The sequence below is a fragment of the Scheffersomyces amazonensis genome (genome assembly GCF_036850825.1).
Source record: "Scheffersomyces amazonensis strain UFMG-HMD-26.3 chromosome Unknown RJT21scaffold_2, whole genome shotgun sequence".
Classification (NCBI taxonomy): domain Eukaryota; kingdom Fungi; phylum Ascomycota; class Pichiomycetes; order Serinales; family Debaryomycetaceae; genus Scheffersomyces; species Scheffersomyces amazonensis.
In genome coordinates, this window is record NW_027042742.1 from 1,570,894 (window position 1) to 1,594,699 (window position 23,806).

The following is a 23,806-nucleotide window of genomic DNA, read 5'->3' on the forward strand; positions in this document are numbered from 1 at the left end:
TAAGAAAAAATAATCCAGTTTTATATTCCTATTTTGGAAAATCATGCAAGATGCAAATCTCGTTGCGAAAAATTAAAGTTTCAACTCCTTAATTTTAAGCTTCTTAATTTTAGGAATCTATTAAAAATGTAAACATGATTTTGTAAATAAAACTAGGAAAATTCAAATACTACTACACTGTAATTAGTATTAAACTTTTGAACTTAAAGCGCGATCTAATCATAACGTTCTATTAGATGTTTAGCATAATTATAAATATACAATTCTTGCAAAATAAATGATATTTATATGGGATCAATTCCCCAACTTTGTAAGATGTTCTAAATTTTCAAACAGTATAACCGCTAACTTAATTCTTACAGCATGTTTCCATATTTCATTCTATATTTTTCGTTCTTGTCGTGGGCTCTGGCAGCGGGTCTACGTCGTACCAATGCTAAACTATATGCACGAGGCGCTGGAGTTCCGGATATACAACTTGGATATTACACTTTCAATGGTACAACTTACTTAGCAGCAGCTCAAAATTCACAGGTCACATTCAATATAGATTCAGCTACTTCAGCTCTTTACGGTAATGATGGTAGATTCTGTGTTGTTCTGGGATCAAATTACTTCACTTTTGTTAATACACCCGGAGCATCACAATTTCAACTACGGTATTTGCCTGATCGTATAGACGTTACATATAGGCAAGGGGATGTGATAGCCTCAAGGCATGATGTATTTTTATGTAATATAACTACCTTCGGAGCTACCATACTTACTACCAGTTCCTTCAGTTTCGAATTATGCTCTAGTGTTAACTTGATCTTTGTTACTGATCCACCAGATCCCTCTAAACCTACAGGCCTACTCCCCATTAATGCTCCATTACTCGCAAAAGCAACAGGATATCCGGACGTGCAATTTGGATATCACATTTTCAATGATACAACTTACTTAGCAGCAGCTCAAAATTCACAGGTCACATTCAATATAGATTCAGCTACTTCAGCTCTTTACGGTAATGATGGTAGATTCTGTATTTTTCTGGGATTCAATTATTTCATGTTTGCTACTACTCCTGGTACATCACAATTTCAACTACGGTATTTGTCTGATCGTATTGAGGTTACTTTCAGTCAGGGTAGTGTCTTTTTATGTAATATAACTACCATGGGAGGCATCTTTCTTACTACCAGTAACATCGCTACCAATACATGCTATCAAGTCACCTTACAGTTTGATGCTCATCCGCCTGATCCTGCTGAACTTAGTGGTATACTCCCTCCTAATTCTAAACTATGGGCACAACCTATAAATGAGCCATATGTGTTATTAGGATATTACACTTTAAATGGTACAACCTACTTAGCAGAAAAACCAAACCCCACAACACCAGACCTATTCAATATAGATTCAGCTAGCGCAGTTCTTTACGGTACTGATGGTAAATTCTGTGTAGTTCTAGAATCCAATTACTTCACTTTTGGGACTACCCCTGCTGTAGTACAATTCCAACATTGGGCGTATCTAACTAGTTTTGAGATTACTTGTACTGGAAGTGATTTCTATTTGTGCCAGTCAACAACCTTAGGAGCAACTGTACTTGCTGCCACTTCTATTAGTACCGATATATGCCGTCTTGTTAACTTGTACGCCATTTTTCCCTTACCTACTGGTCCTACTGGTCCTACTAATCCTACAGGCCCTACAGGCCCCACAGTTCCTACTACTCCCACTCGTCCTACTACTCCTACTAGTCGTACAACATCTACTGGTTCTACTAATCGAGGAACATCTACTAGTGGAAGAACATCTGCTAGCCGTACAGCTTCTACTAGTCCAACTACTGTAAGAAAATCCTCTGCACCTACAAAACCTACGGTCCAAGAAACTTCTAGACGAGAACCGTCCGACATAACCGCACCATCCATAGCTCCATTATTTGCTATAGATGAAGATGGAAACAAAATATCATTAAGTACCATTGAAATTTTGGTGAATGCTACAGCGGATGAGATTGCCAAACGGGAGAATAGGAAAGCTATCGCTGGACTTACTTATTTGGTAGCAGATATTACAGATTCTTCGGGGTTCTATATTCAGGATGGCAGGCTTTACGATGCAGATGGTCGCACGGTTGTTAACCAAGATTCAAAGTTCATCACATTTGCTTCCGAAGGAGGATTGATAGGATTTGAGCACTCCGAAAATGGCTATTTGTCTTTCAGAGGAGAATCGAATTTCTATTATTGTTACTTGGATGGAGGAAATACCACTTTCAAGGCAGTTTCCCTTGAAGATACCGGATCTTGTAATGTTACTTCACTTATATTGGGAGGCAGTGCTGATGAAGGATCTACCATGATCACTACTGTGTTCCTCTTCACTGAAACTAGAACCATCACCGAATGTTCATCAACAGTGACCGATTGTCCAGGCTCCTCTAAATTCGTTCATACTATTACTACAACATACTGTCCGGACACGGAACCTGGTCCATATACAATCACTTTATATGCAGCAGTAGAAACTGGAGATGGAGGTGATATTCAAACTCGTACATTTATAACTACAATAGGCGACACATCACTTTCTTCTTCTGTTCAAGGATCTGGGCCAACAGAGATCCCTACTTTTAATAGTGCCGGTACTTTAACTCGTGGGTTGGGTTTAGTCATGGCGGCTTGTATTATATTTTTGCTTTGATTCTTTTCTTGTTTTGATTAATAAATACTTTGGTATTAAAAGGATTTATTTTTCTTCGATAATTGCTTAAGAAAATACTTTATAATTTAGTTGTTTCTGTAACTAATGATTTCTAACATGATTTTAGAAGCGCACTTTGAATGTGTTCAATTATTTTAACTAAAGTCTATTCTGTTTATGAGAGTCTTAGATACAAGCAAGGCTTCATCAAACATAACAAGAAGATGGTTTTAGTTTAATTAGTTTAATTTGATATTAAACTATTAGTTGTAAAATAGTCCTACTATACTCTTAAAGATTATATGATACTACAGTAACCAGTATTGAGCAATGAACGACCCATTTTGCAAATATACGGCTGCAAGTTTAATTAACTAGAAAGTCTTACTATGATCTTCACCTAATTACCTAAGTATAATTATACATGGGAATTAGAACTTGGCAGGGATTTATTATAGTTTCTCTAAGAATTGAAGGAAGAGGTGTGTAATTATTCATTTACTATATTTATACTTTATAGATATTTTTCCTCTCTGCAGGCCGAGTGTTTTTATTACTTACCAATATCAATCGGAGTTATACTGCTAAACTCCAACTACTCCATAAACAACCCCAATTCACAATATGAGTACTAGAAGCAGTAAATCTTATTCCAACCTACAGGACTTAAACAGTAAACTTCTTCAGTCGCGACAGCAGCAACAACAACAAGCCAAATTGACATTTAAACCAGCATTATTACCAGTACTTAATAGTCCTGAAGATGTACGAGATAGATCATCTACATTTACTTCAATAGATTCACTTAATTTTGAAAGTATTCGTGATACTTATATCCTTGGGTCTGATTCGGAAGGGGACCTGAATCATCATCATCATCACAGAAATCAACATCTTAGTGAATCAGTTGATAGTCATAGTCAAAGTCAAAGTCAAATTCAAAGTCAAAGTAATAGTCATAGTCCGGATCCTCGACATGTTCTTCAACCACCAGTTACTAATTCTACAGGAGCTAATAACGATAGTCCTGCTGCCCAAAAAGTATTTTCTCCCCTTCCACCACTGATTAGCAATCAACAACCTCAGACACTGCCCATTAGTGATTTGAAACGGTATAGAAGTGCCACTACATCCTTAGTAGATCAAATGCATACACCCATATCATCATTCCATTTAACTCGTCATAGAACAAATGAAGACCATGATGGAATCTTCTATGATCCTCATGATATATCATTACAAGCACCTCCATCAACTTTAGCTTCAGCACAATCATTCTTAAGACTGCCAACTCGTGCATTACCACTAGTTGATAATGATAAATATTCATCGCCAATAGATGAAGATCATTATGGACTAGATGATCATCATCATAATCCTGAAAGTCCAACTTGGAGATTTAGTGAAATTCTTATTAGTTTCGGATCAATTAAAGATAAAGATGAATACTATATTTTATCTAAGGGAAATGATCTTATATTACTACTAAAGACATATCCTAATCTTAAGAATGATATTCTTATTAAAAATTTAATTAATCGAATACAATTTATGTTTGTTCATCGCGTTACTGAAATAAGAAGTTTAGCCTATAAAATTTTAAGATATATAATAACTAATTTTGAAAGTTTAATGATTCTTGTTCAATCTAAAATGTTGATTTTTATAATCATTACTATGTCAACTACTCGATCTTCATTGGTCGAGAAAGAGCAAGCTTTAAAATTAATTAGAGAATTCTTAACCATTGAAAGAGGGTCAGAATTATTATCTATTGGAGTTATTAAATCATTAATTAGTGTAATTGAATGTAATAATGAACATTTAAATCAATTATCAATTGAATTAAATGATGATATCAATAATATCAATAACAATAATAACCATAATAATAATGGAATGAGTTTTGAAACAAATGATCATTATCAATCACATCAAGGAATTCCTGATGGATTTAAAAATGTATGTATTGAAACCATATGTGAAATTTCATTATCAAATCCAGAACTTGTATTTCATAGTGGAGGTTTTAAAGTTATAATAAATACTTTAATTGATGGGAATTTTGAAATGTCTACTAGTTGTCTTGTTATTCTATTTAAAATTTTAGATTATAAGAATAATCGAAAATTTTTAAGAAATGGATTTGATCTTAATTCTATAATATCAATATTTTCTAATGAATTAGGGAATTCTACTAATGATTCATCTTCATCTAAATATAAGAAATTAAATAATTCTCGACTTCAAAAAATTTCATTTTTAATTACATTATTACTTAAAAATTTTAATGGATTAATGGCATTCTCAATAAATCAATTTGAAACATTAAATGAATTAATAATTAATCTTCGTAAAAAGCATCCAAAGATTAGAGATTATATTCTTGATATAATTTTTGATATTTTAAGAATTAAAAGTTTACCATGGTTAAGTTCAACTTCTATTGGAGATAATATTAATAAATTTAATAATTATTTAAATCCAACTAAATCAGATAAGGGTTCATTTATTTATCAAGAATTAAATAAATCAGTTAATGAATTTGAATATAACCTTATAAATCATTATCGAGGTTTATTAACTTTAATACTTATTAAGAATAATATATTCCAATATTTAACTGAAATTATTGAAGAAAATACTGATTCTGATAATACAACTAAAGCAACTATATTATTAACTAATATTTATTCATTAGCTAATAATTTATTACCACCAGAATTAATTAATAAAGATTTAATACTTCCAAAATTTTCTTCATTATCATCATCATTTGAATTTGAAAAATTTACCAGAACTAAATTTCATCCTTCAAAAGTATATAATAAGAATCTTCAAAATTATATTTCTACTATAAATCAAAGATCTAAATATAATATTGAAGATTCTGAAATTAAAGCATTAATTACTAATACTAAAGTAATTCATATTAAAGAATTTGAAGAATGGAATTGGAAAACATTATCTACTTTAATTCAAGGTCCATTAACTAATCCAAAACGATTTGATGAAATTTTAGAAAAGAATCCTAAATTTCTTAAACGATTAATATCATTTTATCGACCATTTAAATTTAGATTTTGTAATTTACCATTATCTAAACGTCAAAGTTCTACATATCTTGAAATTGGAGTTCAATTATTTGAAATGTTAGTAGGATTTGAAAGTGGTCTTAAATATTTATCAAGTTGTAAAATTCTTCCTCAATTATCAGAAATTTTTGCTCAAATTGATCCTTATAGTGGGATTGATAGTAAAGATCCAATATTATCTCGAGAAAAATTACGTAATACTTGTAGTTATGGATATCTTCGATTTATTGGAGTATTAACTACTAAACTGGAAGGATTAAAATTATTAGAAAAATGGCAATTTACTAATTTACTTTTAAATATTATTGATAATTCTCGTTTAAGTCATAATACTGATTATTTAATTGTAAATTTATTTAAATATGTGGATTTTACTAAAGATAGTCAATTTCGAAATTTATTAAGTCAATGCTTAAAAATATCAAATTTTAAAGTTAAATATGATTTATTAAATCATTTAATTCCTAAATTATTAAATACTAAAGAATGTGAATTATTTATTTTAAAATTATTAGTTAATAATTTATATGATGAAAGTGAAGGAGAAATTGAAACTAATCATATAGTATCAGATTCTATTGATTTATTATATGATTATTTTAATAAACTTGAAAATTTAGATAATTTACCATACTTTATTAATTTAAGACCTTCAATAACTATCTTAAATTCTCATCATAATGGGAAAAGATTATTATTAAATTTTCTTAAACTGTCATTAGGATTTAAATATCTTGATGAATTTGGATATATTGATGAAAGATTTAATAATTGGGTTATAACTGATGGATTTCAATATCTTAATAAGATTGAAACTCTTATCTATGCAAATTTCTTTCCTTATGTTACTATAGAAACTACTAATAGTAATGATTCTGATTATTATTCAATTAATTTCTTTAAATATTTATTATCAACTGAAGAAGGATTAAATTATTTTACAAATTTTCATCATAAGAATTATATTGATCAATTAATTAAAAATACAGAAATAGTTGCTAATAAATTACTTCATGATGATGAATTCTTAGATAATTTTGAGAATAATTATAATGATAAAGAAGAACAAAATCGTCATTTAATATTACTTAATAATTTAAAACAAAATCTTTGGATTATTGGTAATATTGCTAGTGGAACTTATGGTATACAATTATTATTAAATAATACTATGTATACTGGAGAAATTGATACATCAATTATTAGTACTATATTAGAACTCTTTAAATTTTGTCCAATTTGGCAAATAAGAGGTATATGTTTTTATGTATTAGGTATGATATCTTCTACTGAAGAAGGAGTAGAAATTCTTGATGAACTTAATTGGGTAACTGTATTTGATCAATATTCTCATAGTAAAAGTTTATGTTATCCTCGTCAAGATATTACTAATATATTTAATGTGGAAATTACTAATCCTTATAGAAATAATCGTTATTATGCTATTTTTAATAGTGGAACTTCAGCTACTTTAAATATTACTGATATGTGGAATGATAGTAGAAATGGTTCATTATCAGCAGAAGGTTTAATAGGTGATAGTACTAATAAAATTAATGATAATTCTACTAATTCATCTCATAATTCAAGAGAGAATTTAATCTTATTTGATACTAATGAAATAATTAATAATAGAGTCATTTATCTCCTTCAATATTTGAATGCTGTGATTGGGAAAATTGAACGGAAAGCCACTAAAGAATTAATTAAACTTAAACGTTCATCACCAGAGATATTTGAAAATACTCAATTATTTCTTGAAGTTATCAAACTCATCGACAAGGGTAACTTTAAGTTTGAAAAGAGAAAATTTATATTTGATCTCTTTCTCAATACTAAAGTATTGGAGACTTTACTTAAACGGGAGAGAAAGAATTCTATTAAAGTATAGTAGTGTTCTTTTTATTATGTATTAAGATATATATATATAGTACAGATTAGAAATACATACATAAGACTTATTTCTTCTTCTTATGAGGAGCACCAGAATCAGTCGATTTCTTTCGTTTAGTACCATTACTAGTACTAGTATTTAATCCAAATATCATTTTCTTATCATCTTTATCTTGTTCTCCCAATTTATAATCTTTACCAGCATATTCATGGACAAGTCCCTGATTAGGTAAGTCAAGTGGTTGGAAATCAATTGATTGAAGATGAGGATAATGACGTTTTGTCCATATTTCTGAATCTTGTGGATTAGCTTCAAGACTTATTAAATCATCATTTATAAGTTCTGGAATTTGTTCAGTTAAAAATAGATTAAGTAAATAATTTTGATTGACTACTTCTGCATCAGGAGTATCTTCGAGTAATTGTTGTAGAGGAGCCAATACAGTTTGTAAACGAGGAGATATTTTTGCAATATTTTCAATTCTACTTCTATCTTTACCACTGATAATTTCTGTTTCTGAAGGGATGGTATGATTATTGGCGTCTTCAAATTCTTGAAGCATCTTTAAGAGTAAATGGTTTCGTCTTTGGTAAAATGTTAGAGTCTGTCGTTGATCTCTTTCCATATTAAATAAGTTTTGAGATATGGCATATACTTTTTTAAATCTTTCGAGGTATCGTTGGTATAGTTTGGGGTAATTCTTAGAATCTTTAGACCCATCTTTCAATGAATCTACTGAATCTATCACAGAATCTGCTTCGACAACTTCGTCATGATCTTCTTCATTTTCTAATTCATTTTCTTCTTCGTGTTCTTCAATGTCATCATGATCTACTTGCTCCACCTCTTCTTCATGTTCTTCTTCATGCTGTACTACCTCTTCATGCTCATTCTCCTGCTCCTGCCCCTGCTCCTGCTCCTGCTCCTGCTCATGATCCTGTTCCTGCTCTTCAGATACAGACACTTCCTCACTCTCTTCCTTCACCGACAATTCTTCTTGCGACATGCTCACTTCACTGGTGTCTGATCAATTTTGTCTGTCGGTCTCACTGCCACTTCCGTTTCTAGTCAACCACTCACTTGGATTTGGATACAGGCCTGCTGATGTCGCAAAGTCTCTCTGTCTCTTGTTCTCTCTACTACTTCATGTCGTGGACGAATGTCGCCCCACACCAAACGCGTCCTGAAAATTTCACTAACAAACTACTGGTGATACTAATTAACTTAAGCAATATATAGACATCTTTATAATTAACTGGTGGATCGTGTATTATTATTATTATTATTGTTATGTCCATTGTATCATTATTAGGTATAGAAGTATTGAACAATCCTGCTAAATTCGGAGATCCTTATGAATTTGAAATTACATTTGAATGTTTAGAACCACTTAAAGAAGATTTAGAATGGAAATTAACTTATGTAGGATCATCACGATCTTTAGATCATGATCAAGAATTAGATTCTATATTAGTAGGACCAGTTCCTGTTGGAGTTAATAAATTTTTATTTCAAGCAGATCCTCCAAGTCCAGAATTAATTCCGGCTAATGAATTAGTTAGTGTTACAGTAATATTATTAAGTTGTTCTTATAATGATCGAGAATTTGTTCGAGTGGGGTATTATGTTAATAATGAATATGATAGTGAAGAATTACGAGAGAATCCTCCAGCTAAAGTTCAAGTAGAACATGTGGTCAGAAATATATTGGCTGAAAAGCCAAGAGTTACTCGTTTTAATATTGTGTGGGATAATGAGGATGGCAATGCCGATGAGTATCCTCCAGAACAGCAAGTAGATGAAGAGGAAGAAGAAGACGAAGAAGACGAAGAAGAGGAAGAAGAGGAAGGACAAGAGGCAGGAGAAGTAGAAGAGGAGGAGGAAGAAGAAGAGGAAGAGGAGGAAGAGGAAGAGGATGGTGAAAAGCCTACAAAAAAGAGAAAACTCGAAGAAGATGATGATGATGATGAAGAAATAGATATAGAGGAGGAAGATGGAGAAGAAGATATAGAGGAGGAAGACGTTGAAGAGGATATCGAAGAAGAAGACGCTGAACCTGAACCAACCGGTAGTGAGACACCTATCGATAAAGTGCAGAGTACCTAACTTACTTCTGCAATTATATATTAGAAGTCATAAATATAAATCTTAATGTAATATAAATATAATGTATTGTATTGTATTGTCTATTCCAAATCCTTTATCATTCCATTGATAACTTTGGATAAGTTATCAACTATTTCACTATCAAACGGATGTGTCACGTCTGTAATAGTTAATTTGACCCATTTATCTGGATGCCATTTGATACGTTCTCTTCTTAAAATATCAATTATTGGCGTAGAAGTCACTAGTGACACATTCTGATAGAACGTGGCAATTGAATGACTATCATTTATTAATTGTAGTACTGATTGTTTATCAGAGATTGGTTGAAGATAAAATTGTGGTGCTGGTAATGGTAATAATTGATTAGTCTGATCATTAATATACGTATGAACAATATCTGATTCTTCATTCATACTGATATCTTCTATCTCAACCTCATTCTTTAGATAAGGGTCATTAATCCTTTTATCACCAATGTGAATATCTTCATCACTTTCATTCATTAATCCGGCTGCAGTTACAGGGATTTCTCCCATAATTTGGTACTTTGAAGCGCTCCCTGAAGATTTAATATTACTTGTGGGAGTCTTTAAAGGTTGTTGAAAATGTTGTTGATAAAAGTATTTGTTATTGTTAATAGGGGTTTCATAATTGTAGTTATACCTCCTAGTCGTAGTATGGGAACTGGTAGATGTCGATGTAGTTGTAGTTGTAGTGGTTGCTTTAGATTTTGATTTAACGAATCTAAAACCATTTATTGAGTCACCATATTCTTCTACTTGCGGTCGAGTACTCGATTGATTGGATTGTGGTTGGGTTTGAAGGGGAGGAGTTGAAGCTCGAGAGTTTGATGGAGTAGATTGAGAAATAGGTGTCGTATTTGAAGGGAAGTAATTCTGTACTTCTGATTCCTGATTATCGCTATGATCTTCTGAAGTAGCTATATTTTCTGCTTGAAGAATGGATGTTTTAATGGAATGGGATAAATCTAAGATCGGCTTCTTCTTGGTTAGATTTGATGAGCTACTCTTAAATTTTAATTTCTTACGCTTAGGCTGTGGAGGACATGGAGTCGAATCACTGGTAGAAAAGCTTAATTTATTAGCATCCATTAGTGAAGAATTATCTGTACACATGGACATTGGTGTATGATTATGATGAATTATAATACTATTATTATTGGTATTGTTTTTAATTGAGGATGATGCGGAAGTAGGAGTATCAACATGATGACGTTTTCGTATACTTATATACTTTGGAGGAGGTAAATCATCTTCTAGAGAATTAAGATTCAGATTGGGTTCAATCTCACTATCCGATTCTGACTCAGAATTATTTATTATAGTCTTATTGCCTATATCTTCATCATTTTCTTCATCTTCGTTTTCTTCAGGAATGGTTCTATTGTCATTAAATTCATTACTATGGTTGGGTCTATGTTCATTTAAGTTATCATCATTAATACTGCTATCATCATCATCATCATTCTCATCATTATCAATTGCATCTAAAATGTCCGAATTTATATGGAGATCATTTAATTTATTTATAGGTGATGAGAAGGAGATATTATTATGTCTATTCAATGGAGTTGATATTCCAGTAAATCCCCGAGTTAATATTCGTTTTGGTGAAGGAGTGAACTGATGAGAAAACTCATTATCTTCATCATTATGACTAATATCTGTTGAATTATTTTGATCATTAGGATCATCATCTTCATCAAATGATGAATTCATTATATGATTATTGAACCAATTTGATGATGAAGATGTGGATATAGGTGGTTGAAGATTCGGTACTGTTGTGGATGTGAGTAAATTACTCTGTCGTTGTTGTTCCATTAGATATTAATTTAGTTATGGATGATTTTTGCTGGTGGTATGGATGTATACTTCGTGTTTGTTTATCTTTTCCTTGTTGATATTCGGTATTCTGTTTTGAGGATAAGCATGATTCGCGGTCACGAGGGTCAACATACCGCTAACAAAATATTTTCTCTCTATGTAACAAATTGCCCTCTCGCAATTCCTTTCTTAGTTGCAACTCGAGTTATAAATATAAAAATCTAATTCACACGTAGATTGTAAACAAAAATGACTCTGAATCATAAGCGCTACTCGAACTTTGCATATAATTAACACATTCTAGAGATGAATAAAATCTAGCTATTCTTTACATTCAAAGCAAGCTTTTAAAAACATACTAAGATATAATGTAATATTACAGTTACAGAAGATGAAATAATTCCTTTTAATACCGAAGTATTTAATAATCAAAACAAGATAAGAATCAAAGTAAAAATATAAGACAAGCCGCAATAGATAACCCAAACCAACTAGTTAAAGTGCCAGCACTATTAAAAATAGGGATCTCTGTTGCCATGGAACCTGGTTGGACAGAAGAAGAAAGTGCTGTCTCGCATACCGTATCACATATTGTAGTTATAAATGTACGAGTTTCAATTTCGCTTTCGTCTCCGGTTTCTACTGCTGCATATAAAGTGAGTGTATATGGACCAGGTTCTGTGTCCGGACAGTATGTTGTAGTAATAGTATGGACGATTGTGGAGAAGTCTGGACAATCGGTCACTGTTGATGCACATTCGGTTATAGTACTAGTTTCAGTGAGGAGAAAAACAGTAGTGATCCACGTAGAAACTTCCTCTTCCTCTTCCTCAGCACTAATATCTTCTAATATAAGTGAAGTGTCATTACAAGATCCGACATCTTCAAGGGAAATTGCTCTGAAAGTAGTATTTCCTCCATCCAAATAGCAATAATAGAATGTGTCATCTCCTCTGAAATATAAATCGCCATCTTCAGAGATATCGAATCCTGTCAATCCTCCCTCGGATGCAAAGGTAATAAATGTCGAGTGTTCATTACCGGCCACAAGACCTTCTATATTGTAAAGCTTGCCATCTAGGATGTAAAATGCAGAATCATCATCAGTTCCAACCACCAAATAAGTAACTTCTGGAACTGCTATACTGTCTTCACGTTTCAGAATGCCAGAAGCACTATCATTTGCGTTTTCTAAAACTTCAAGAGTTCTTAATGATATTCTGATACCATTTTCACTAACAGCGACAAGCGGAGCAGGCTCCACTCCCTCAGGAATTTCAATATCTTCAACAGGTTCGCTGGTTTCGGTAGGTTCATCAGTCGGTTCCGTTGGTTCAGTTGGTTCAGTTGGTTCGGTAGGTTCTTCAGTAGGATCAGTAGGATCAGTAGGATCAGTAGGATCGGTAGGATCAGTAGGATCGGTAGGATCAGTTGGTTCAGTTGGTTCAGTTGGTTCAGTTGGTTCAGTAGGATCAGTTGGTTCAGTTGGTTCAGTTGGTTCAGTTGGTTCAGTTGGTTCAGTTGGCTCAGTAGGATCAGTTGGTTCAGTTGGATCAGTTGGTTCAGTTGGATCAGTTGGATCGGTAGGATCGGTAGGATCGGTAGGATCAGTGGGGTCAGGAGGAAAGGTTAGTAATGTAACACGATAGCATGAATCGGTATTCGTATAACTGGTAGTGAGTATGGTTGCTCCTAAGGTACTTATATCACATAAATAGAAATAGCCTGCTGTATAAGTAATCTCAATACGATCTGGATAAGTCCATAGTTGAAATTTTGCTTTCCCAGGAGTGTTAGTAAAAGTGAAGTAATTGGGTTCCAGAACAACACAGAAGTTACCATCATTACCATAAAGATTGGCAGTATCTGAATCTATATTGAATGTATCTTGGGAACTTTCTTTTGCTGCTAAGTAAGTTACACCAAGGAAAGTGTAATATCCTAGTAGAACATCGGGAACGTCTGTACCTTGTGCATATAGTTGAGCGTCAGCAGAGAGTAAACCAACTGGTTCATAAGGATCAGGTGGATCAATATCGAACTCCAAGGTAACCTGATAGCACATTTCGGGACTGATGGCACTCATAGTAAGTATAGTTGCTCCTATACTCGTTATATTACATAGAAAAACATTACCTTGTCTGTTAATAACCTCAACACCATCTGGCCAATTCCATAGTTGAAATTGAGATGTACCAGGAGTATTAGCAAATGTGAAGTAATTGTTTTCCAGGAGAACGCAGTATTTACCATCGTTACCGAAAAGGTTGGAAGTAAGTGAATCTATATTGAAACTGTTTCGGGAGTCTTCAATTGCTGCAAAATATGTTGTACCATTCACAGTGTAGTATCCAAGTTGCACATCCGGAACTCCTGTTGCTTTTGCGAGTAATGGAGCGTTAGAAGGGAGTAATCCTGTAGGTTCAGTAAGATCGGGAGGATCGGGAACTAAGTACAAGATAACATGATAGCATAAGTCGGGATTGAAGGCCATTGTAGTAAGTAAAATTCGTCCATACTCAGTCTCGTGACATAAAAAGAAATTAAGTTCTCTGTGACTAATCTCGATACGATCTGACCTAATCCATAGTTGAAATTGGTCTGCACTAGTAGTGTCAGAAAAAGTTAAGTGATCGTCTACAACAGCGCCTACTTTACCATCGTAACCGTAAAGAGCAGCAGTAGCTGAATCTATATTGAATGTATCTTTCATGCCTCCATGTGCTGCTAAGTAAGTTCTACCATTCTCTGTAAAATATCCAAGTGGTACTTCCGGAACTCCAGTTCCTTGGGCAATTAATTGAGCATTACTGGGGAGTAGACCACCTGCAAGAACCCATGAACAGAAGGAAAAAAATATAATGAAATAGGGAAACATGATATAAGAAGTATTTTCGCAATGACACACTTTGAATATCTACAACATTTTATAAAATTGGGGAATTGAAGCCATATAAATATCATTTATTTTGCAAGAATTGTATATGTATAATCATGGTAAAGGTTTAGTAGAATATTATAAATAGATCGCGCTTTGAAGTTCAAAAGCTTAATACCAGTTAGATGATATTAGAATATGAATTTTCTTAACTGTATTTATAATCATGTTTACATTTTTAAAAGATCCCAACTTTAAAATTAAGGATTTGAAATCTTATTTATTTTTCGCAACGAGATTTGCATCTTGTTTTGCTTTATCTTCTAAAATAGCAGTATAGTTTCCAAAACTGGAATTTTTTTCTTAATATATAAGCTTTTGCTGACTATGATCCAATATATAGGTTATTAAAGTAAAGTGATTTTTGATTATAATCGTAATACTATATGCTTTCCTAATAATACTTGGGCCCGATAAGGTACATCCAAGCTGTGCGAATCGTCTTCATAAAGTAATCCTAGATTCCAGTTTTAGAAAGTATACTTTTATTAGAAGATAAAAGGAAAATGAAATAAATCTTCAAGAATCTAGACACGAATTTTAAGTTGCATTTCAAGTCAGTATTAACGTTTACATGTATGCATATGTGGATGAACTTTAACACGTGATCTAAATATACTTTTTTAATTCTTTTGCTTGATTATACATTCAAATCTTCCAAAATGAACGCTAATACCGTACTACTCTCTTCAGCATCCTGAGACCCGCCACATACTTCCTCATATATTACTGTTTTATCGGTAGATTTTGTAGGCCGTTTGGAAAGTGAATTTTGAATAATTGTTAAAAGAACGTTGTCACTTACATTTTGCAATCAATGTATGGAGAGCTAAGGAATGTTTTATTATTTGAACCAAGGAAGATATAAGACTAGATCTGAAAACTTCCATTCATACTTGTTTTGCTAATAGTCAGTGACATAATAATGACATAATAATGATTTAATAAATGTCATTATCTTTTTAGTTTAATTTGAGAAGAGACTACTAGTTGCAAAAGGGTTGCATAATTATACTATATACATAAAGATTACATTTTACTACGTATTAATGAATAACTAGTATTTGAGAGACCCATGTGGATTTGGCTACAAGTTTAATTGACTAGGGCATCCTACCATGATATTTTATTTCCTCATCTAATTATAGCTAAGTAAAATTATTGATGGGAATTACGGATCGGTATTCTTCGCAGATATTTTATATAGTTTCTCTAAGAATTAAGGTAAGAAGTAATTTGGATTTCTGTCTGAGGAACATCTTGAATGTTGCAAAATTATTTCAAGTTTTCCCGTAACTTATTTCTCAGATGAAACTAGGGCTATAACTATTGGTATCGAATAATACTGATCAGAATCACCCGGAAATCTTATTAAGATGGAATCTCGTTATGGACTTAAAGAATATTTGAAATATCAATTTAAAGCCTCTTTGAATACTAGGAAGAAAACATAAGTCATTTATCAATATAAAAGATGAACTAAAATGATTTGAAATCATAATCTGCAGTCAAACCTTTCTTTAACAATTTCCCGTGAATGGTATATTTTGTTGATGCAATTCATTAATTCAAAACATTCTTTTGAAAGGATACAAACATATTTTTGTAAGATGTAGAATTCAATTATAACAGTTACATAGGATAATATAGATCCTTTTAATACCGAAGTATTTAATAATCAAAACATGGTGAGAATCAAAGTAACAATATAAGACAAGCCGCAATAGATAACCCAAACCAACTAGTTAAAGTGCCAGCACTATTAAAAATAGGGATCTCTGTTGCCATGGAACCTGGTTGGACAGAAGAAGAAAGTGCTGTCTCGCATACCGTATCACATATTGTAGTTATAAATGTACGAATTTCACTTTCGCTTTCGTCTCCGGTTTCTACTGCTGCATATAAAGTGATTGTATATGGACCAGGTTCTGTGTCCGGACAGTATGTTGTAGTAATAGTATGGACGATTGTGGAGAAGTCTGGACAATCGGTCACTGAATCTGGACATTCGGTAATGGTACTAGTTTCAGTGAGGAGAAAAACAGTAGTAATAACGGTAGAAGAATCTTCCTCGTTACTATCTTTTAATATAAGTGAAGTTACATTACAAGATCCTATATCTTCAAGGGAAATTGCTCTGAAAGTAGTATTTCCTCCATCCAAATAGCAATAATAGAATATATCATCTCCTCTATAATACAAATCACCATCTTCAGAGATATCGAATCCTGTCAATCCTCCCTCGGATGCAAAGGTAATAAATGTCGAGTGTTCATTACCGGCCACAAGACCTTCTATATTGTAAAGCTTGCCATCTAGGATGTAAAATGCAGAATCATCATCAGTTCCAACCACCAAATAAGTAACTTCTGGAACTGCTATACTGTCTTCACGTTTCAGAATGCCAGAAGCACTATCATTTGCGCTTTCTAAAACTTCAAGAGTTCTTAATGATATTCTACTATTTTCATCTAGTGCGAAAAGAGCAGCTAAGGAAGGCTCTGGTTTGTTGGTGGTTACGGAAGTTTTTCGACTAGTAGAACTAGTAGATGTTGTATGACTCGTAAGACTAGTAGATACTGTGAGACTGGCTGAAGTTGTTCGACTAGTAGATCTAAATCTGGTAGAACTAGTAGAACTAGTAGAACTAGTAGAACTAGTAGAACTAGTAGAACTAGTAGAACTAGTAGAACTAGTAGAACTAGTAGATGTTGTAGGATCGGCAATAACAGCGTCATGATCAAAGTACAAGGCAACTCCTAAACATTGAACTTCGGTAGCAACTGTAAGAAGTACTGCTGCTCCTATTGAAGGTATATCACATATAAAGTAATTATATGGTAAGTGAGTAACTTCAATACCTAATGGAAAATCCCAAATTTCAAATTTTCTTGCAGTAGGCGTATTAACAAAAATGAAGTAATCAGTATCCAGGACATCACAGAATCTGCCATCGTTACTGTAAAGGTTGGAGGTAATTGAATCTACATTGAATGTGACTTCGGAGTTTTCGTTTGGTGCTAAGTAAGTTGTACCATTGAAAGTGTAATATCCAAGTAGCATTAGAGTACCTTCAAGGTGTTCTCTTGCAATTAGTTTAGCGTTCTCTTTGAGTAGGCCAGCTGCCAGAGCCCATGAACAGAACGAAAGAACTATAATGAAATAGTGAAACATGCTGTAACAATGACACAGTTTGAATATTTATAACATTTTATAAACTTAGGGAATTGAATACATATAAATATCATTCATTTTGCAACAATTCTTCATGTATAATAAAGCAAGGGGCTTAAGAGGATTATACCGCGCCCTAAGATTCAAAGGTGCAATATTTGTTACATTGTAAGAGAATATGAAGTAACTTAAAATTCGTGTCTACATTCTTGAGCTAACTTTATTTTTCGGAGATTTGTTTCACTTTCCTTTTATCTTCTAATAAAAGTATACTTTCTAAAACTGGAATCTAGGATTACTTTATGAAGACGATTCGCACAGCTTGGATGTACATTATCGGGACCAAATATTATTAGGAAAGCATATAGTATTACGATTATAATCAAAAATCACTTTACTTTAATAACCTATATATTGGATCATAGTCAGCAAAAGCTTATATATTAAGAAAAAAAAATTCCAGTTTTGGAAACTATACTGCTATTTTAGAAGATAAAGCAAAACAAGATGCAAATCTCGTTGCGAAAAATAAATAAGATTTCAAATCCTTAATTTTAAAGTTGGAATCTTTTAAAAATGTAAACATGATTATAAATACAGTTAAGAAAATTCATATTCTAATATCATCTAACTGGTATTAAGCTTTTGAACTTCAAAGCGCGATCTATTTATAATATTCTACTAAACCTTTACCATGATTATACATATACAATTCTTGCAAAATAAATGATATTTATATGGCTTCAATTCCCCAATTTTATAAAATGTTGTAGATATTCAAAGTGTGTCATTGCGAAAATACTTCTTATATCATGTTATTACACTTAATATCACTCCTTTCAATATTGTCATGGGCTCTGGCTGCTGGTCTACTTAAAAGAAATGCTAACTTATGGGCAGTTGCTGCAAGCGTTCCTCGAAACCTACTTGGATATTACACTTTCGATGGAACAACTTACTTAGCAGTAGTAGGAAATTACAAAGACAAATTCAATATTGATTCCGACACAGGCGCTCTTTACGGTAACGATGGTAGATTTGCTGTTTTTCTGGAACCCTATTTCTTAACTTTTGCTGATACTCCTGGTGAAACACAATTTCAACTAAACCAATCGGAAGATACTATCGAGTTTACTAATACAGAAAGAGATTTATTTGTATGTAGTATAAGTTCCACGGGAACACCCGTAATTACTAACGTTAATACCGGTGGATGTGTACTTGTCAAATTGGTCGCAGTTATCCCCGACCTTATTGGTTTTCTCAGGAATAACACTAAACTATATGCAAAAGGTGCAGACATCGATGTGCAACTTGGATATTACACTTTCAATGGTACCACATACTTAGCAGCAACCGAAAATTCCCAAGAAACATTCAATATAGATTCAGATACTTACGGTCTATACGGTAACGATGAAAAATTCTTGGTTCTACTGGACAGCAATTACTTCACTTTGGTTGATTCTCCTGGCACCTTAAGATTTGACCCATGGTACGTAGGAGGTGTTGTTGAAATCAGATATACAGCAACTGCCCTCTTTTTATGCGAGTCAACTACCTTAGGAGCAACTGTACTTGTTTCCAATTCTACCGGTTCTGATATATGCAAACCAGTTCAATTGTATGCCATAGAACCAACTAATCCTACTGATCCAACTGATCCTACCGATCCAACTGATCCTACCGATCCAACTGATCCTACCGATCCAACTGACCCTACTGATCCAACTGACCCTACTGATCCTACTGATCCTACCGATCCTACCGATCCTACCGATCCTACTGATCCTACCGATCCTACTGATCCTACCGATCCAACTGATCCTACTGATCCTACTGATCCTACCGATCCTACTGATCCTACTGATCCAACTGATCCTACTGATCCTACTGATCCTACTGATCCTACTGATCCTACTGATCCTACTGATCCAACTGATCCTACTGATCCTACCGATCCTACTGATCCTACCGATCCTACTGATCCTACTGATCCTACTGATCCTACTGAAGAACCTACCGAACCAACTGAACCAACTGAACCAACGGAACCGACTGATGAACCTACCGAAACCAGCGAACCTGTTGAAGATATTGAAATTCCTGAGGGAGTGGAGCCTGCTCCGCTTGTCGCTGTTAGTGAAAATGGTATCAGAATATCATTAAGAACTCTTGAAGTTTTAGAAAACGCAAATGATAGTGCTTCTGGCATTCTGAAACGTGAAGACAGTATAGCAGTTCCAGAAGTTACTTATTTGGTGGTTGGAACTGATGATGATTCTGCATTTTACATCCTAGATGGCAAGCTTTACAATATAGAAGGTCTTGTGGCCGGTAATGAACACTCGACATTTATTACCTTTGCATCCGAGGGAGGATTGACAGGATTCGATATCTCTGAAGATGGCGATTTATATTTCAGAGGAGATGACACATTCTATTATTGCTACTTGGTTAGGGGAAATACTACTTTCACGGCAATTTCTCTTGAAGATATAGGATCTTGTAATGACACTTCACTTATATTAGAAGATATTAGTGCTGAGGAAGAGGAAGTCTCTACGTGGATCACTACTGTTTTTCTCCTCACTGAAACTAGTACTATAACCGAATGTCCAGAGTCAGTGACCAATTGTCCAGACTTCTCCACAATCGTCCATACTATTACTACAACATACTGTCCGGACACAGAACCTGGTCCATATACAATCACTTTATATGCAGCAGTAGAAACCGGAGACGAAAGCGAAAGTGAAATTCGTACATTTATAACTACAATATGTGATACGGTATGCGAGACAGCACTTTCTTCTTCTGTCCAACCAGGTTCCATGGCAACAGAGATCCCTATTTTTAATAGTGCTGGCACTTTAACTAGTTGGTTTGGGTTATCTATTGCGGCTTGTCTTATATTGTTACTTTGATTCTCACCATGTTTTGATTATTAAATACTTCGGTATTAAAAGGATCTATTTTATCTTCTGTAATTGTTATACCTCATTTCTTTATTTTAATAAAAATGTGTTTGTACTTTTTTAAAGGCTCGTTCTGAATGTAATGAACAACTTCAATAAATTCTACCCATCTAAGAAAATTCTTGAAGCAAGGCTTGACTGCAGACTATGATTTAAAATCATCTTAGTTCATTTTCTATATTGATAAAAGACTGATTCATGTTTTTTCCTAAAAAGGCTCTAGATTTGATGTTTCAAATTCTCGATCTTAATAAGATTTCCAGGTGAATCTGATTAGTATATATTCGATAGCAATAGTTATGGCCCTAGTTGCACCTGAGAAATAAATTATAGGAAAACTTCAAATAATTTTGCAACATTCAATAAAAAGAGGCGGGACCCAGTATGGGGAAAAACTATACTGTCTACATGCTCACTTGTAGACTTACTAGACTGTTACATTAGACATGTTGATAATAGTTACTGTGATAGCAAATACTGGAGATTGGTCTTTAGGTGGTCAAAGGTGGTCTTCTGCTCTTATTTGTAGCGTCTAACACTGTTTTTAATGGACATTATAGTCATTTTTTTATCCTTTTAACCATTAACAGTTTTCTAATTGTTTAGGTATGCGATTGGAATATACTATTAGTAATATTACTACATCATACAGTAACTTGTTTTCTTTATTATGTTACTCAATTGGCTTTCCAGCTCCATTGGGTCAGAATAAGAGTTGTATATAATAAATCTAGTATTTTATTACATGCCTAATTGAGCATTGATTTTGTCTAGAAAAATTACCAAATTCGTTCTTTTTTACTAAATACGAAACTAAGAGCCAAAAAAGACAACCTAATTTGTAATAATTTTTCAAACTTTTCAGTAATCTCCACAGTACCATTAAGGGTGAATCAGTCAATTAATCATAATACAATAATATCGGCTTTCATGGGTTATTGCGAAATATAATTACACCAATCAATATGCAGAAGTAATAAGCACAATTTACACCCCATATTTCCAAATCGGTAAGAATTGCAATAGGATGAAAAAGTTCAAGGGGATGAATAACGTTGAAAGCGTTGACCATATAAAAAAAATATTATTTTTCAGAGAATTATCTAATAACTCCGATTCAATAACAATTGATTAGCAATTGGCGTGTGGTGTAATAGTTAAGTATTATTTAACTGTTAATGATTACGAAGTTAATCTATAATGTAAAAATGCTCGCTCAAGATCAAAGGGGATTAGGTTGAGGGGATGCATAGAAATCGATAAGAATAGGTGTCGATTGGAGTTCCATGAATTGGTGAAGCATAGTCTAAAACAGGAGTACATTCAGAAACTCGGTGCGTATATGTATTCAGAGACATAAAGCATGAACCAACGACATTTCAGAAGGCTGTTCCATGCTTAATAGAAACTACATACCGCGACATTGTAGGTTCTTAGTTCTGATAAGATTAGGTTAGTCTAAAAGTATTGTTTGATTTACGTCATTGAACTTTGAAGCGATAGTCACTACATTCTAAGCTTAAAAAACAGTTGAATGACATAAGTTAGACAATTGGGCATATAACGAATGGCCATTGTTAAATATAGTAAATAAGGGATAAGCAACACTTTGGGTTGATTAACCAGCATTGATTGTCGACAAGAAATTTGACATAACAATACAAGTAGACAATGTCGTCAACCAGGCGGTTTGAGGAGACATTTATAACCCATGCCATATCAAATCATTCCGCGCGACATACAATGAAATATTACAGAAACGCCGAGTGGAGAAAGTGGGGAGATTAGGTGATCAAGAGCGAGCGAGGTTTGTGTTATCTTGTCTGCAGGACCATGTTCTTTAAGGGAATAATGTTGATATGAGATAGTACTTACATTAATCTCCCATAGTTAAGAGTTACAATTAAGTATAATTAACTATTACGAATAAGCTAATTGAGTAATTAAGCAATAAGGTTACTAGTTAAAGTTTACCGGATCAGGTTACTGGTTGAGGATTAGGTTTTAGAACAATTGAGGGGTTGATACCAAAAGTGAGCGCCGAGTCCAATAAACGCATAAATCAAGTAAGAGATGAGATGATTTATTTGATAATGTTTTTATTTGATTTTAATAAGTAGTGTGTATAGAATGAAATTCACATAAATAATAAATGCAGAAGTAGAACATAATAGAACAGAAGATCGAGTCAAGTAACAGATGACTAGAAAGCAACTAATGGCTGTAGAAAATAAAAATTGTTGAGTACGGAGAGGGGTTATAGAATAAATGATAAATAGGTAGAGAACAATTTAGATACGATTATTGCAAAAATGCCAGGGCAAAACTAGATTTAAACTTTGCGATAATGTAAGAGTTAGTGTTTTGAGCTAGTGTAAGAATTTACGTTATAGAATAGGAATAGCGTTATGAAATGTGATACGACTTAATGTGTAAGGCGATTGTAGATTTTCTGGGGCTGCAAACTATTTTAATGATAGTACTAATAGTAGATTATAGAGAACTATTAAGAATTGTAATAGGACACTACTGTAACTATAAAGTTGTAAAAGATTCTCATCAGTTGACAACGTAAACATCCAAACATCCAAGTGATCTAACGACTTTATTTGCGACATGAAGCCAATCGATGGAACGGTTACACAAATTACACTATACACAAAACAATATTTGAATTATCTTGTGCTATATTGGCTGCCCTGGATAAGAACTGATTAGTGTGGAGAACTAACGACAAGTAAGAGAGTAAAACTATGGTATAGTATAGTGAATATTATTATCATAGTATAAGTATTAGTATTAGTATTAGTATTATTTAGGTAGAATGTATGTAATAAACTTAGTTCTATTGGATCAGAGGAGTAATCGGAATGGATACCTGTTTTAGGTGCAATAAAGAGGGAGCAGCGACATCTAATAGACCAATGTCGTTCATCAACAAAAATCTGAAAATGAGTGATCAATTTTGTCGAAGAAAAGAAATGAAAGGGAAAAAGTAAGAGTAAAAGTAAAAAAAATAAAATATAAAACATAAAACATAAAAAAAAAAAAAAAAAAAGAAAAATAAAACAAAAAGA

At 33.1% G+C, this 23,806-nt stretch overlaps 9 protein-coding genes across 9 annotated transcripts; 4 read left to right on the plus strand and 5 right to left on the minus strand. All coding sequences in view use genetic code 12, as the record gives it.

Moving 5' to 3' along the window:
* Positions 1-1,656: 1,656 nt before the first annotated feature.
* On the plus strand, positions 1,657-2,694 carry RJT21DRAFT_119009 (uncharacterized protein; the record flags this gene model as incomplete). Its single annotated transcript, XM_064881246.1, has 1 exon — positions 1,657-2,694. A coding segment is annotated over one exon (1,038 nt), but the record flags the coding sequence as incomplete, so codon positions are not given.
* Positions 2,695-3,190: 496 nt separating this feature from the next.
* Positions 3,191-7,680, plus strand: TSC11 (TORC2 complex subunit; the record flags this gene model as incomplete). The annotated part of the gene is made up of 2 exons (XM_064879772.1): positions 3,191-3,718; positions 4,055-7,680. Exons 1-2 carry the CDS (start codon positions 3,319-3,321, stop codon positions 7,678-7,680), a joined length of 4,026 nt encoding a protein of 1,341 aa, XP_064739664.1. The 5' UTR covers positions 3,191-3,318.
* On the minus strand, positions 7,660-8,750 carry RJT21DRAFT_119011 (uncharacterized protein). Its single transcript, XM_064881247.1, has one exon. It carries the CDS (start codon positions 8,687-8,689, stop codon positions 7,748-7,750), a length of 942 nt encoding a protein of 313 aa, XP_064739665.1. The 5' UTR covers positions 8,690-8,750; the 3' UTR covers positions 7,660-7,747.
* ASF1 (nucleosome assembly factor) lies at positions 8,751-9,817 on the plus strand. Its single transcript, XM_064881248.1, has one exon. The coding sequence runs from the start codon at positions 8,974-8,976 to the stop codon at positions 9,787-9,789; it is 816 nt and encodes a 271-aa protein (XP_064739666.1). The 5' UTR covers positions 8,751-8,973; the 3' UTR covers positions 9,790-9,817.
* Positions 9,818-11,780, minus strand: RJT21DRAFT_119013 (uncharacterized protein). The gene has a single exon (XM_064881249.1). The coding sequence runs from the start codon at positions 11,634-11,636 to the stop codon at positions 9,870-9,872; it is 1,767 nt and encodes a 588-aa protein (XP_064739667.1). The 5' UTR covers positions 11,637-11,780; the 3' UTR covers positions 9,818-9,869.
* A 304-nt stretch (positions 11,781-12,084) lies between these two features.
* RJT21DRAFT_138709 (uncharacterized protein) lies at positions 12,085-14,789 on the minus strand (the record flags this gene model as incomplete). Its single annotated transcript, XM_064883323.1, has 1 exon — positions 12,085-14,789. The coding sequence occupies exon 1, from the start codon at positions 14,515-14,517 to the stop codon at positions 12,085-12,087; it is 2,433 nt and encodes an 810-aa protein (XP_064739668.1). The 5' UTR covers positions 14,518-14,789.
* A 1,483-nt stretch (positions 14,790-16,272) lies between these two features.
* RJT21DRAFT_112859 (uncharacterized protein) lies at positions 16,273-17,751 on the minus strand (the record flags this gene model as incomplete). Its single annotated transcript, XM_064880120.1, has 1 exon — positions 16,273-17,751. One exon carries the CDS (start codon positions 17,749-17,751, stop codon positions 16,273-16,275), a length of 1,479 nt encoding a protein of 492 aa, XP_064739669.1.
* Positions 17,752-18,563: 812 nt separating this feature from the next.
* RJT21DRAFT_2288 (uncharacterized protein) lies at positions 18,564-20,678 on the plus strand (the record flags this gene model as incomplete). The annotated part of the gene is made up of 1 exon (XM_064883815.1): positions 18,564-20,678. One exon carries the CDS (start codon positions 18,564-18,566, stop codon positions 20,676-20,678), a length of 2,115 nt encoding a protein of 704 aa, XP_064739670.1.
* A 2,392-nt stretch (positions 20,679-23,070) lies between these two features.
* Positions 23,071-23,761, minus strand: RJT21DRAFT_138712 (uncharacterized protein; the record flags this gene model as incomplete). Its single annotated transcript, XM_064883324.1, has 1 exon — positions 23,071-23,761. The coding sequence occupies one exon, from the start codon at positions 23,759-23,761 to the stop codon at positions 23,444-23,446; it is 318 nt and encodes a 105-aa protein (XP_064739671.1). The 3' UTR covers positions 23,071-23,443.
* Between the last annotated feature and the right edge of the window lie 45 nt (positions 23,762-23,806).